The 15528-nt window shown below is 36.9% G+C and overlaps 1 protein-coding gene across 7 annotated transcripts in view; it reads right to left on the bottom strand.

The window, feature by feature from the left end:
* The window catches only part of LOC134042457 (cytochrome b5 reductase 4), a 33329-nt gene that overhangs the window by 11187 nt on the left and 6614 nt on the right, over positions 1 to 15528 (bottom strand). For 5 of the 7 annotated variants that reach the window (XM_062489848.1, XM_062489843.1, XM_062489841.1 and 2 more), the window contains exons 5-10: positions 12366 to 12407; positions 10026 to 10080; positions 8656 to 8713; positions 8445 to 8538; positions 7861 to 7893; positions 6984 to 7106 (exon numbers count right to left, since the gene is read on the bottom strand). In XM_062489848.1, coding sequence (XP_062345832.1) covers positions 6984 to 7106; positions 7861 to 7893; positions 8445 to 8538; positions 8656 to 8713; positions 10026 to 10080; positions 12366 to 12407 — 405 coding nt within the window. The remainder of the gene's footprint in view (positions 1 to 6983; positions 7107 to 7860; positions 7894 to 8444; positions 8539 to 8655; positions 8714 to 10025; positions 10081 to 12365; positions 12408 to 15528) is intronic. The other 2 variants (XM_062489842.1, XM_062489847.1) reach the window with 2 other exon arrangements.

Raw genomic sequence — 15528 nt, 5'->3', positions numbered from 1 at the left:
CTCTCAAAATTTGACAGGTTCATGTATGAGGATACTTGAGCATGACACTCTTCTAACAACACTTTCTACGCTGGAGCAATTTCAGTGAAGTAATGCTTCTTTTCCCCTTTTTTCACAGTATTGAAAAATACTCATGTTGCTCACATGAACAGCTGAGCTACTTGTGAAACAGGATGAGATGCAAAGGAAATTCCAACCAGGCATCAGCATGAGGATGGTCTGGTCAAACACTGGGGCTGCTGCTCAGAAGGGGTCTGTCCTTGAAGGAACAGCTTTAAGCTGTTGATAAACCTTGACTGAACAGCTTTAAGCAGGAGGTTAGATCAGATGACATGAGCTCCAGAGCTCCCATTCAATAACTCAGTCTACAATTCTAGTATTTCTTAAAGGTTTTCAGAGCTAGAAGTTGAAGCACTTTGATCTTCTGTGTTTTGCCACTGCATCAGCAGATGCTTCTTTACTTCCAGACTTCAGTCTCATATTTACTCTCCATTGACAGGAATGGACTACCTGAAAATCTCTAATAAATGCATATCATTTGTACATGGTCTAAAACCTGATGTGAGTCAAAAGTTTTATATTGAGTCAACATAAGTGAGTCTTGCTTGAAGGAAGGCTTATGCAAGTTTCCAGTGAAGTGTCCATTAAATATAAATCAAAACATAAAGGAAATTCTAGCATCACTGCAGTTCAAGTGATCACTGACATTTCTTCCTTGGTCTTTCTTCCAATAGCACCAAAGAGAAACCAAAGTCAGTTCATGCTTACTAGGGCTACAGTTCACATATTGATAGCAATTTCTGGACTTTTAAACAAAAAAAAGCTTCAGAGGGGCTCTCAGTACAACAGTGTGTCCAATCTCCTTGCCCAGTGATCCCCAAGAGTCATTTAAGGATCATCTAGTGAATTATCATATTTCAAGTAACTTATCTGTACTGCAGTTTCCTTGTTCCAGGTTTATTACTCCAAATATTTTGCTCTTTCCAGATATCCTAGATTAAAAACACATCTTAAGAGTACAAGACAGCAGGAGACCAGACAGAGCATGCCCTCTGACAGTGCAGTCAATTGGTGCTTGAAGACAGCCATCACTGTTAGCATTCCCTTCTTCACTAAGTGCAGGATCAATTCAAGCATAACAGAAACAAAATAATTTTAAATAGAGGGAAGCGTTCAACAAACAGTATTTATCCACAAATTGCTTAAAAGTTAAGGGTTTAAACAGTATGTTCCAGCTCAGCCATGCTTTTTTGTAACTGACTTTATTTCCAAGGGTATAAATAAACTCTGCTGGAACAGTCAAGCATCTAAATACATTCAGTTATGTCTGGAAATATACATTCAGGTTACTAAATCTCAGGATGGACTAAATTAGGATCAAATTTCTCACATACCACTACTGCCACAGTAAATGGCCATGGCATTTTTCTGCATACACTGGTTTTCTTAAATTATTCAAATAGCTACTAGTGAATTATCCATTACAAATGCCTGCAGAAACATGATGTAAAGCTTCTGACATGGCATAAATATTTCTTTATTAAGATTTTATCTCATCTTTCATCTAATATCCTACAAATCCCTTATTTTGAATGAACAAGCATCTCAGATGAATCAAAATAATGCCTAAAGACCTGATAAAGTGAAAGTCAGTAATTCCATTTCATACCAATCTTGAAGAAAAACAAAACATCAGCATCTCTCCAGTTACATAAAATTTATGAAAAGTTTGTGGAAATTTGTTTTTTATCCTTTTTCTGAAAATCAGCACACAGTAAGATTACAAAGTACAGTAGCCAAATAAATATGCCAAGATTGCTGTCAATTCTGCAGATTTAAGAACTGCTTAAAAGGATGTGTGAGGTTGGTAATATAACCCTTAACACTCATCAGCTAATACTCATAGACATATTTGGGAATGGAGAAAGAAATTAAAAAACTGATTCATCAACTGATTCACTGTTCTCTGACAATTTTTTTACCTTTCCAACCTTTTCCTCATAAATAACCTTTATCTCTCTCTTTTTAATTGCCACACAGAACTTTTGTCCTGATTCATTCCATATAACTTTTGAAAACTTCCTAATTAAACTTCTAGTTTAGACTATAGTCTTTGCTACACTAACTAATATTAGTTCATTATCAGTCGTTCCTATGAAATCTGATGTCACAAGCAAAAATAACCATCAAAGCAGAAAAGCCTTTCAACAGAAGGAGCCAGCCCCGTAGCAAGCTGAAGCCAAACAGTTGGTTTTGTCAAGCCACGAAGCCATGTTAACTGGCAGATGTCAAAGACATGATTTGCTACTACACAGAGGTAAAAGGTACTGTTATCTCAACTTTGGATCATGATGTCCAGCAGCAAATTCTAATTTTTCAAAGTGACCAAATTAATTAGAAAGAAGGTTAGGTTTGATTAAACATTTTGCAGACATCAAGTGTCAGCACTGCAGCTCCTGATCTAGGACAAGCAGCCCTGCAGCCCCTTGCTACCAAAGGCTTGCCACGATACAATCATGGGCTAGAGACATCACTCTCTAAACTCAGCTTTCACCTTTGCTGGAATCAAGAACTACAGCACCTTGATTTACAGGCACACAAATTCAGTTTTAGCAACAAACCTGCTGTACAGATGATAGTTTTGGAGAGTATCATCCTTCTGTGTACTGCATGTTCTTCCTTCTCATGAAAGGGAGTTTAAGAATTTTTCCTTAATTATGTTTTTTTGGTTTTCTTCAGTGATAAAACTTCAGTGTTAATTCTTATTTGTGAGTTACTAGTCATAATCCTAGTGATGCTGCAGTGGCAACATTAGCCTGTTGTCTTACGAAAAAGATTAGTAGCTCCACTACCCTTCCATCTCAGGTAGAATTCCACCCCATTCACAGCAGGCATTTACCAACCAAACATGTCCACCAACCAGCTGAAAGTTAATCCTTTTTTTGTTCAGTTTACTTGGCTGTGGAGCCTCAAGTGCTATTACTGCCAACATAACAGAGATTAGACCACACAGATGAAGGAAGGTGGCTGGCTACCACTTCCAGCAGCAGCCCAGTCTTAACAGGAGTTAAGCCAACAACGAACCCTCACTGCTGACCATCAAATCATCAGTACCCCCAAATGCTTCAGTTAACTACTAGATTTCACAACCTATCTCTTATTATCCAAAAAGGCCAGCCATGCTCTTCACAGACAGCCTTTCCCCCCTCCCAAAATAAAGTTCCCACTGAATCAACACCTTCTAAACTTTCCCTGGTTACGCAACCCCCTGTCACAGCGTCAGTCTTGCTGATACACAGTAAGTGCTCTGGCAGCACTCTGCTCCCTTCTGGTACTTCCAACAAAAAAACCTCTATGATCATCCACTCGATGTGTATGAAAACCACTGCAAAAAACAATGAAACTGCATTCCATTTCAGCCCTCAGAGGCAACACCACCTTGTTTCTTTACCGAACACTCTAAATATCTGCCAATAGTTGCACACTCTTTAAAACAGCGGAACTTAGGAATTAGGTTACTTTCCAAAAGAGGAATCTGAGTAAAAGTTCAGAATAATTTTCAGAAACAAGAAGCAGTTTATTCTCCATAGGAAAAAATACATACACACTATCCCAAGTCATCCCTACTAACATGTAATTTTTAAATTGCATATGGCTACTGGTTTTATGTGCATGCCCCCTCAGGAAGGGGCTTCCATATCTTATTTCCCAGAAAAAGCACCAAGAAAATAATGTCCTAATACCCATGCAAGAACCTGCACTCTATCACTGTGTTGTTTTGGGTGGTTTTTTTGTTTATTTGGGTTTTTTTTGTTTGTTTTAATGAGAAAGCGCTATCTTACTTTTTATACTGCATTTAAATTTCACAGGATGCCAGCCCTATGACCATAAGCTTTTGACTACACTTTTAATGACTAGTTTCATAATAGCTACCTAAAAGTAATGTCACCAACTCCCCTACATTGACAATCTAATTATACTGAATTGTGTTTTCTATGCAATACTGTGGGTTATAAATATTTCTCCAGAAAATTAAGCACTTAATTCTTTTTAAAGAATAAAAGCAGTGTATTGAATATTCTTCTGAATCTCCTGACCATCCTAAGACAGTGCAGTTAACTGAAACTGCAGTAATTTTGAAAAAAAAAATCCCCTTCTTTGAGGAAATTCAACAATTCTGTTCATGCCTTCCAATTAACTAAAATACACTGGCCAAAATGTTAGTAAAAACTCAGCAGGAATGTGAAAACACACAGGCAATTTATCTGGGAGTATGACTTTCCCAAGCTACGGAGAAAAAGGCAGGGGCTTATGTTAATTGTTTTTTTATATAATAAAGTTAACACAGGCTTCCAGTACCATCTTAGCATTATGTTGCTGTCCCTGAAGAAGACTTTTATCACTTTTTTTGTAGAATTTAGATATGTCTGCTTCAAAAATAAATACTAAATAACTTTATAAAGAATAGATGTTACTGCACATGTGGTCACACACCCATCCTTCACAAACTCATTCATGAATGCTGTCATACCAACAAGAAAGACATAAAATCTAGTAAACTTTCCAAATGTCAATTTTGACTGGTTTTCAGTCCTTCTTCCTGTGCTCTGAATACAATGGAAGTGTTTTAACTGGTCAATACACACAGAAATACTAAAAAATTCAAAGATAAAAAAATCCCTAACGAACTAAACACCAGTACTCCCATAAGCACTCACTACTCACAGCCTTGCCACCAAACTGGAATCATTCCAGGTAAAATGATTACTTTTATTAGAAAGCATAAGTTAACAAAAGAACTAATAATACACAAAAATTGAATAATTTTTTTAAAAGTATAGTAAGATAACACAGCTACTTCCTATTCTGTTCCCAAATTTTCAGAAGTGATGCACTGTCTTTACACAAGACTCTCATATTCATTAGAAATAAAAGGCAATGCTGAGAGTAAGCAGATGAAGATTCAGGGGAAAAAGATTAGAATATTTAGGGTAACACATAAGTGCTACTGTATATTAAGTGCTGCATAGAAATACCAGATATAAAGCTCTAAAATATTTTTTAAAAAATTCTTTTCAAGCTATTAATTATTATTTCTTTGTTCACACTACACAAGATATGGGTTTCTTTACCCATAGCATTATTTTGCTCCCACAAAAGTGGAAACAAAAATTAAATCCTGCAATTTAGAATAAGGGAGCACAATTCTAAGCAGAAAAGGAAACTGGCTACTTAAGACTAAACGAAGTGAATAGAAGCCTCCAACATGTAGATTTTATGGTTGAGATGAAAGCACAGGTTCAAATAAAAGAAAGACCCGTAGGCCTGAGCATTCTTCTATAAACATTGTTGCATGCTCAATTTTAAATTTGGAGATTTTAAAATTTAAAAATTGCAGAATAGGAGTTTCTGAAGTAGGGATTATAAAGCTATAGATATAATTTGTTAGATTCCTCACTTTTGAAATCAGGGATTTGAAGAAACTCAGGGTCAGCAAACCCTTTAACTTAAGTTTTCCACATATTCAATATAAGCTGATGTGAACTCAGTCAATGGTACATAATAAAGTTATCCAATACCTGTAACACTCCTCTGCATAACAGGAGAAATGTTATGTTGAAGACTGACTACTTAGAAAAAAAACCAAACACAGCAGTTATCTAGAAAGCATTAGTTACTAATGGTCAATATTTATTTTGTTAATTGCATCTAACTACCCACACCTTCCTCATATGCAAAGGACCTATAAAGCTACTATGTATCTCTTGTTCTTTCAGATTATCTTCTCTTTCTGTTTTTTTATAATCACAAAAAAAGCAGTAAGGAAGGAGAAAATGAGCAGCAGACTACACATTAGATCAAGCTGTAACCCCTGAGATACAGAGGATTATATAAAAAAATCTAATTTCAAAGTGAATGACTTAACAGTTTCTGAAAGTCTCAAAAGGAAAATTACATTCCACATAAAGGCAACTAGAGAGATGCACTTTTATGCAGTCTTCCTTTTTCTACCACAGTAATCTCTCAATTTTAAAGGTCCACACAGTCTAACTGAGGGCCAGAAGAGGTGTACAACATGATAAGCAACATTTCATCAGCTCTTAAAAATGCACAGCTTTGCTTTCACACATAATAAAGCACACTATAATCCAACAGTCAGATTTTGAGCACTATTAGACAGAAAACCTGACAGAAGGCTTTTGAGAAACTAGGCGACTGTAATAACATCAGGAGTGTAATTATATTACTCAATGCAATTGTGCACAAATTTCTAATTTAGCTGAAAAAAACACAAACCCACATTGATCACTGTAATATACTTTGGTGCTGAAACAAGTTCAGATTATTCTGTTACCACAAAATGAATATACTTCAGAGCTGAAACAAGTTCAGATTATTCTGTTGCCTCAAAATAAATCCATATATAACATTTACTGCTTCTTGCAGACACATCAGTTTATTCAGAGCTGGCTTTAATACCTACACATGACTTGAAGTCCTTATTTAATCTGAGCTCAAGATGCAGTGTACCGGTACAACCTCACAGTCCTAACAGATGTTATTGTATCTACAGTAACAACTGGAAGTGAAGATTTCTGATCCTTCACTACAGTTACTCCCATAATGAATGACACATGTCTACTCAGGATCTACTGAGGCATTCATATGGACAGGGAGGTCATTAAGCACACAGGTAACCATGAGATGGAATAACAATCAGGCAGTGTTCCAATATTATATTTGCCTTCAACTCTATTGTGGGACAAAACAAAACAAGAAACTGAAACAAAGCAAAAAACCCTCCTCCAAGTCAAACCCTTTCTAGGAAATTCTTGAATAGCTTTCAAGATCAGACAGTTGTGAATGAAATGAAGGTACCACAACAGAAAAAGAAGATCCTGGGAAAAAAAAAACACCCAAATTTGACTAACAAGCTCCAAGAAGTCCTGAAACAGCTGGCAGCTGGCCATGAAATTGCTTACCTCTGTCTGCGCGTTTGATAAATGTATTATGACCCTCACAGGGCTGTCCCAGCATTTTCCAATGGATGTTATCCTTTTTATTTAAGACAATCTCTACTTTCCCTACTTTTTCAGCAATATTTACTAAAAGACAAAAGATTTCATATTGTTACTTTTAGTTATACTCTAAATACAAAATATTATCTCACACATCAACTATAATGAAATTCAGAACAGTTACTCATTTCTCAAGACACATTTAATTAATTTTTTAAATTAGAACATATATATAATTAAAGGTACTTCCAAGCCATCTTTCTGTAATATCTTCAAATGCAGTTAAAACAAACACTAACTGGATATGCATAATTAATACACATTATCTGCTAAAGAGATTGTGGAACCAGGACAGCTCCAAAGACCATTCTGATCAAGAAAAATGCTTATGAACCCAGAGTCCTCATGCACTGGAAAGTGGTAGTTACCACTACTTACTACCTTCTTTTCAAGGCCATTTGAATTAACAGTTAAATCCAAGAAAATCCAAGTCTAAGCTTACAACAGTTTACAAATACACACAACAGAACTAATTTCCACCAATTTTAACATTTAGTCATACTTAGAGGGATCAGAGCACTATCAACTTATTACTTTCACAAAGACCCAAATGCTACAATTTTTTAAAAAAAATTAATGTCATGGCTTGGTTTGACTGACTGTGTCAGGACCTGATGGTATGTAAAGTATCTGATGAGTCAGAAAAATAAATTGAAATTCTACATTCTGGTATCAGAATCATAGACTATTGTGAGTTGGAAGGAACCCAAAGGATCATCAAAGTTCAGCTTCTGACTGGACTATCCTAGAAGAGATACACAAGTACTGTGAGAGAAATTACCAGCCACATCTTCTGAAACTGCATGATCCAAGTCTGAAATAAATACAAAAAAACCTCTGTGTTAAGCAATAACAAAATTCTATTTCAGCCATGATACATACAGAAAGTAAGTCTAGGCATACTGAGTGAACTAATAACCCTAAAAAGTTATGTATATTTATTGGGTCTTGAAATCTGACTCGTGACTTCTACAAGCCTCATGCACAAAGGCATTATTTTTCCCATTACTTTTAACAATGGCTCATGTAAAGCTACCAATCTTCATTTTTTCCACTTGCCCTTCTGCATGAGGGCTTTTTAATAATCATAAAGAAACGCACTTGAAGAAAATTTTTACATTACTTTAAAATCAATTTCTTACTGCATTTTAGTCCACATGTAAGAAATTCAGTTCATACTTAACAAATTAAGATGTGAGGTGATAAACATCATAATTCCTTTACATCAAGGCACTTTAACCATCTCTAATGAAAGAGGAATAAAATATTAATTGGTGCATGTAAAATGCTTATGGTCTGATGAGTAGGCCTGAATGTAGTAGAATGAAAATTCAGTACTTTCAACTGAAAAATTACAGTACCTACCAACTTCTACAAGATATGAGTGGTCATCAATGATGATCTCTCCCCTTAATTGTTTGTCTCGACAGTCAACTATCACCAACTCTGCATTCATGTCCTTTCATTGCCAAGGAGGAAAAAAAAAAAAAAAAAAAAAGAACAAACACTTTTTTATAAAGTTCTCCCAGAATTCAAGCTTGGATCTTGTAATTCTTCCTTCATGAAATATACTTACCTTCTGCTTAGTATATATGACAACTGTGATCAAACTATCTGTTTGGAACCAGTCATAACTGCAAAACAAAAAATACAATAAAGTAAAAAATATACGCTTTCTTTGAGAATATAAAACTATATTTAAACCCAAGCCTTCAAACAGAGCTTCTTTAACAAATTTACAAGCCAAACATATTACTTACTACTTTTGAAGACCAAGTTCCAAGTCGGTAATTTTGACAAAACTACTAAAATATCTAATTATGTATCCTGATAGCACATTGTAGGTAAAATTGTACTGCATTACTTTTACTTAAAAATCACACACATTCTCTTTGCAATATATGAACCTTGCTTATACATGACTGAGACCAGACAAGAGCATTACATAGGCAGGGTGGCTTCCAAGAGTTAAAGACCTGATGCACATACCACAAAACCACTGTTTCCTTCATCTCTAAAAATCAAGTTTTTGCCTTCATTCCTATGTTCTCAAGTCCAAACCTTGTAATAAATCCAGGGTAAACAAAATCCTTCAAATGCTAATAATTTGCATCATGGCCTTACATTCGCCATGAAGTAACTTCCATCTACTCTCGGACCAGAAAAAAAGGCATAAAAGGAGGAGCAAACGCTCCTGACAGGCAACACTTTTAGGCTGCACACCTTCCAGTCACATGCCAGAATATGCCAGACACACATGGGAAGAATGGAAGCAAGGTTTGCAGAGCACTTCAGAAAATAAACCTAATTCCAACTGTTTACAAGCCACAGTATTTGATGACTGCATGTAACTAGCCCAGAGAACACACACTCGCAGGGGATTTTGATGCCAAGTGAGAACCTGCACCTTGAGGACCAAAGGCACCATGGAATAAAATGAGGCCTCATTGACAACAGCAGCTATATCACAGTGAGCTTTGAGGGCCTGCTTTGCTTTACATATTGTAGAAACTTGAATGCAGCTATCACATCTTAGTATATTCCAGCTTGCAATGATGCCCTTTTTCAAGGCACAGCAATTGTTTATGGACAAATTACTTGAAGTCAAGAAAGTAATCAGTCCAGTTGGAATCACTTTCCATGAGTTTTCTCAACAAACAAAGCTGAGGAGCCTGCAAATATAAGCCATACATTTGTATACAATCAAGGCAGCACAAGATTTAGGAATCAATAGAACAAGTAAAGAACCATCATCTGCCCAAATCACCTCTGACAAGTTGTTTAAACCTGAACTTCAACTTTCCCACTTATAGGATGGTAATGACATACATTCATTTAAGTGAAATTTCAAGAGCTACCCATGGAAATATTTGCCTTGTATTTATTAAGAATTGCACAGAATTCTTAAATAGAATGTTCAACAGACAATGACAGACAAAGACTTACCTCAGACTTAAATCTTTAGCAGAAGAAGCCAGTACCTTCTTCTCAGGAAGCACACCTGCAAAGAGCAGAGAGTCTTTAAAATATTTGCTGTGATGCTTGCTTAATATAAATAATACTCAGGCGGGTTTGTGGGTTTGGGTTTTTTAACTGAATATTCTAAGTGCCTTTGAACAATATTTGGTGGCTTTATTTCCAAAGGTAGCCAGACTAGGTACATTTTGTATTTAGTTTTTATTCAGCACTTTCTCTTGGAGAGCAGGGTCCTAGAACATGGAGGTCTATTTCAGAACTTAAGAGTTTCACACACCACAGTACCTGTGTTGTACTCAGTTTCATCTGTTATTAGCTTGTGCTTTTACACTTTGTGATAGTGAGGCACAAAAATGACAAAAAGGTTATCTGAATTATTTTCCTTTAACAGAACTATTTGTTTATACAATTTAGGTTAATAAATTCAATTTGAGATGTCTGGTCTAACCTAAATCTCAAGTTAAAATTTAATGTCAGTGGATTAAGCAAAGATATCAGCCTTAATCTTTCCACAGCACTTTGCTAGGATTTTTCTACTACAATTTTCTGCTAGGAATTTTTGCTAGAATTCAGATACTCACTTCAACTACTTAACTGCATGAAACAGTCTGAAACAGCCTTTGCTGGGAAGCAACAGTTGGTCAGTCTTTCAAAACGTCAGTTGTACTAATCTCTGGCATAACAGAAATTGGACATATTTGGCAAAAACTTGAGGACAGAGATAGATAAAAGCAATCAGTTTTAACACAAAGAAGCTAAATTGAATGATGATGGAGTAAGTTGCAGACTGAACAGCTGGTTGCCCATTCAAAGGCAAACCTTGCGCACCTAAAATTGCTATGCATGAAATAATTAGCACATGAATCCTCAATTACTCAGATTATTATCTTCTAAATGCCAGTAAGTTTTGTAGTATGACTACAAGCTTAAACACATTATTGAATGGCTGCACCACATAGGAAGCTGATAAAAACAAAAAGAGCCACTCTGGTCTAATCCAATCTGTCAAAACTATTTGATTATCCAGAATTAACCCAAAGCAATTAAAACTCAAGTCAAATTACTTATTCTTTAATCCTTAATTACTCCTAAGTACATACCATCTGCAGCTGCCAAGGAAGCTAAATGGCAGAGCAGTCAGATCACTGCAAAAGAAAACCAATCACCTAATGATAAAAGCCTTCTCAAAAGCTAAGCCTTTCTTGAGGACACACATAGTACAATTTGCTTGTTCTCCAGGGATAAAAGGAATACATGGTCATACATACTCCTATCTGCTTTTGCAGGTCCAAAGAAATATATGAACAGCCACAATAAAACAGAATATTCTGGCAAACTAAGTTATATATTAATTATTTTGAAATACTGTAAGATGCTACATGAAAACAGTGACTCATGCTGCAATAAAAAGAAGATGATTCAGGTGAACAGTGAATCAATTAAGCAAAGTGCTCTATTAGTCATGGTGATCACAAATAAAGAAAAGCTGTGGGTGAAGCCAAAGGCTGATGGCAGACATGAAATGAAGAGTTTAATATGACCAGATGAACAGCAGAATTACAACCCCGCACACCACGGGACTGCTTTTGCACAATCCCGTGGGACAGTAAGGCTAGTGATAAAGACTCTCACACCCCCTTCATAGCCACATTGGACAGAGCTGAGTCTGGTAGGTGATTGCATCACAGACAGAGAATGAGTAGAACTGCCAGTCACAAAAGGTGGGATCAGCCTACCAAGTCCAGCTGCAGGTTAGTTACTGTTAGCACTCCCTAGGCAACAGAGAATGCTGATGCTGTTTCACAGTCACTAGCTACTTACAGGGCACACACTCCCCCAATCAGAGCAATAAAAAATGATGAAAACAGGCAAAACATGAAAGGTTAAAGTTATTAAGGGATGGATGCATAGAGACTGAAGGAATGGGCTGACAAAAACTTCATGAAGGTCAGAAGGAAACACAAAATTTTGCACTTTGAAAGAAAAAAAAAATCCAGCAAAACAAGTGTAAGACCTGACTAGACAGGAAAGACTTGGGCAGAAAATTTTCGTGGCATTTCACAGACAAGCTGACCTTGCTTGTCCATCCCACACACCCTTGTCTACACTATTCTATGCAGTTTTACAATACTTTCAAACCCAGAATTCAAAATACTTGGTTAGGATTTTGCCTTCTGAAATTTCCACAGATCACTGCAGCCTCAGCTCTGGATTCAAATGCAAACACAAGCGTGGGTAAATACTGCTCATTCAGTGATATTCACATAAATCTGAGATTCACTCCCCACTTCACTTCAGCTGAAAACTTACCATTAAGCTGTTTCTTGTCTTCAGATACAGTAGAAGAAATCTCTGCAAGCATTAAGAAAAAACAAGGAAAACAATTAAGAAGTTACAGTACTTGCCCACATCATGTTAAATTAGTCAAAGGATCTCCAAATAAACCTTCCAAAAGGCTTATTAGAAAGACCAGGATGCTTCAGACATAAAGAAACAACAAATAAATGCAACACTGATTACCATTCCAAAAGATTATGTCTAATTAAAAAATTGAAAAATTAGTAAATTACAAGCACCAAAAATTGCACAGCACCTAAGGATAGTAAATGGCAGAACTCTGACACTTCAAAAAAAAAATCATGAATCATCTTTTATAAACTTCATAGCTAAGAAGCTCACTGAATCTGCTAAGAATTCCAACAACACTTCTGTCACAACATGACACAGTGGACTGCAAAGCTGACCAACTCAATCCTTAGAAATCTAAACCCAACCCTTGGCAGGAGCACAGGAAAAAGAAAATCTTTCTACAAGCTCCTGCTGCAAAATGATTTTACTTTCGAGTTATTATCTGAGTTTTTAATTTATTCTACAGTACGCTACAACTATTCCGAACCAACCAACTCTAGCAGAAAATAAAAATAATAAAGACCAAGGAGGTGAATTACACAATGTCAATTAATTTATAAGGTGCTCAACTTTATGGGAAAGGCACTGCACCTCTCGGCCACATGTCCTTCTGTTCACAGTAAATCTGTGGGGAAAGCAGACCTCTGGATGGATATACCTGGGCCCCTTTCTTCCCTTCTCTACATTGCACATCTCAGAATATCCTAATATAAAAAGTCCAATTTATATTCTCTCTTATGGGAGCAAAGTCTGGAAGTAGGAGAAACAAATCTGTTCTTCCTGCTCCTTTTTATGAAAACCAAAACGAGACTGCTTCTTCCCTGCTCCTCTATATCCTTCCCAGTGCTCTGCATCACACCAGTGACTGTTAGAGAAAAAATGCTAGAGCGGAGTTAAGGAAGGCTCCTAGAGTAAAGCACCAATGATACGGTACTCCAAAATTACTTGAGAGCTGTGCAAGAGCAACCTTCATCAGAGGCTTTCATGTAGTGCCATTTTAAGGTGAAAATACTCCACAAATTTTTGGTTGAGGCAACATTTGTTTGTGTATTCTGCTATACACCACTTGAGGTTTCTGCCAGGATGGGCAAGTTGTTCACAAAAACTTCTTTCTGATGAAAGGTAATTTTTTGTATTTAGAAGTCTACTCTCATTTCACTACATTTTAACACACTGCACAGAATTCAGCACTGCAGTTTTAAGGATGACATGAGATACAACAAAGGCATATACAGCAAATACCAGTGTTTGTCCTACTGCTGAACACTCACTCTCTGTCACAAAAAGAAAGCAATGTAATCCATAATCTGAAGTCTCCTTATTTGCCCCTTCTATACTTATGGCGCCCATTTAATCCTCTATTCAAAAACATGCACCTTAACTTAGTAATTTAGTCTTCCATTCTGAAATGCAAACTGTGCAGAACATGGTCTTCTAGAAGGATAAAAGACTAGAATTACTGCGAGGTAATAGTAAAGTAAGTCAATCACTTTTTGATAATTCAGAGGAGGATATATAACCTCCCAGGAATCGAAGTAAACCTTGAGAATCTTACAGTGAGGATGGCAGCAAGTCCAGGGCTAGGGTGTTCCAGAGAAGGGCCAGAGAGCTGGTGAACAGTAGAAGGTAACTCCTATGAGGAGCAGCTGAGGGAGCTGGGATTGTTTAGCCTGGAGAAAAGGAAGTAGTGGGGGGGGGGGCAGACTTTACTGCTCTCTACAGCTCCCTGAAAGGAGGGTGTAGCCAGGTGGGGGTCAACCTCTTGGCTGCATCAGTGGAGGTTCTGGGTGGAGACCAGGAAGAACTTCCCTGAAACAGCTGTCAAGTACTGTATCAGGCTGCCCAGGGAGGTGGCAGAGTCACCATCTCTGGATGTGTTTAAGAAATAACCGGACATGGCACTTAGTGTGTGGTCTAGTTGACAAGGTAGTGGCTGTTCAAAGGATGGACTTGATTTTGGAGGTCTTCTCCAACACAAATCACTCTGCAGTTATGTTATCAGTTTGATTCTTTATTAACAAAATTACATTCTTTTCAAGTCTGAAATGGCTAAAAGTGACATAGGGTTTATATAGCAGACAGCCTTTATCCTGCAAATTTTACTACAGAAAAATGGATAGTGCTATTACAGAACAAAGCAGAAAAATGGAGCAGCAGAAAATGAACTGCCAGAGCTGGCAGGGACGAAGATGTGCTTATGTTTTACTGACTGGCTGTAACAAGAATTCCTTCCAGTTGAAGAAAAGTTAGATTAATAAAATCAACAAAATTCATGTTCACTTTTCAATTTCCAACTCAGGTGATGAAGTGGCAGTAATGTCTCTGTAATGCCTCAACTCAGTGAGGCAGTTATGCCTAGGTTTCTCCATACTTAGCATCATTTACCTTAAAAGTTCCACACTAGAAATAGCTACCTAGCATCATGGAGATGTAAAATAACATTCCATTTGACACACAGACCAAACTCAACCTAATTGTTAAGGCAAAGTTATCTAGGCATTAAACAAGCACACAGCGCACTTCTTCAGGAGCTGAAGAGGTACAAGATAGCTGAAACTGAATTAAAGTATGCCACAGAATTGGAGAAAAATAGTTGTAATCCTTAATCCTTTCATGTTTTCACTGTAGTTTTGCTAAGGGTCAACACTGAGTAACTGTCTGCTTCCCAGGTATAGGAAATTTTGGCTGTGGCCTGCAAACTGAAAAACAGACTGAAGATGAAAGTTTCTGGAAACCATCACCTGCATTCTAAGATTGTACCACATTTCTTGCTCTCCTGGTTCAGAGGAGCCTGATGTATCAGCAAAATGTTCTCAAGGCAAATTCAAACTAAAGGACCCAATAAAGTGTTCTGGAAAGAGTAACTGCTCATGAAGTGTATTCAAATAGCTCAATACATATGCAACTTGACAGATGTATGTAAGGTGCTGAAATCACCAGACTGAAAATACTGACTTTTATTTCAATATGCTAGCTGCCTATGACAGTTTGCCCTCTGGGATCAGAAGAAAAAAGAGGGATGGCAGGGCAGGAAAAAGCCTTTTCTATATACACAGACATATAA

The sequence above is a fragment of the Cinclus cinclus genome, chromosome 3, assembly GCF_963662255.1.
Source record: "Cinclus cinclus chromosome 3, bCinCin1.1, whole genome shotgun sequence".
Lineage (NCBI taxonomy): Eukaryota > Metazoa > Chordata > Aves > Passeriformes > Cinclidae > Cinclus > Cinclus cinclus.
Note: the sequence above shows the minus strand (reverse complement) of the source record. Positions and strands in the feature narration are given on the sequence as shown.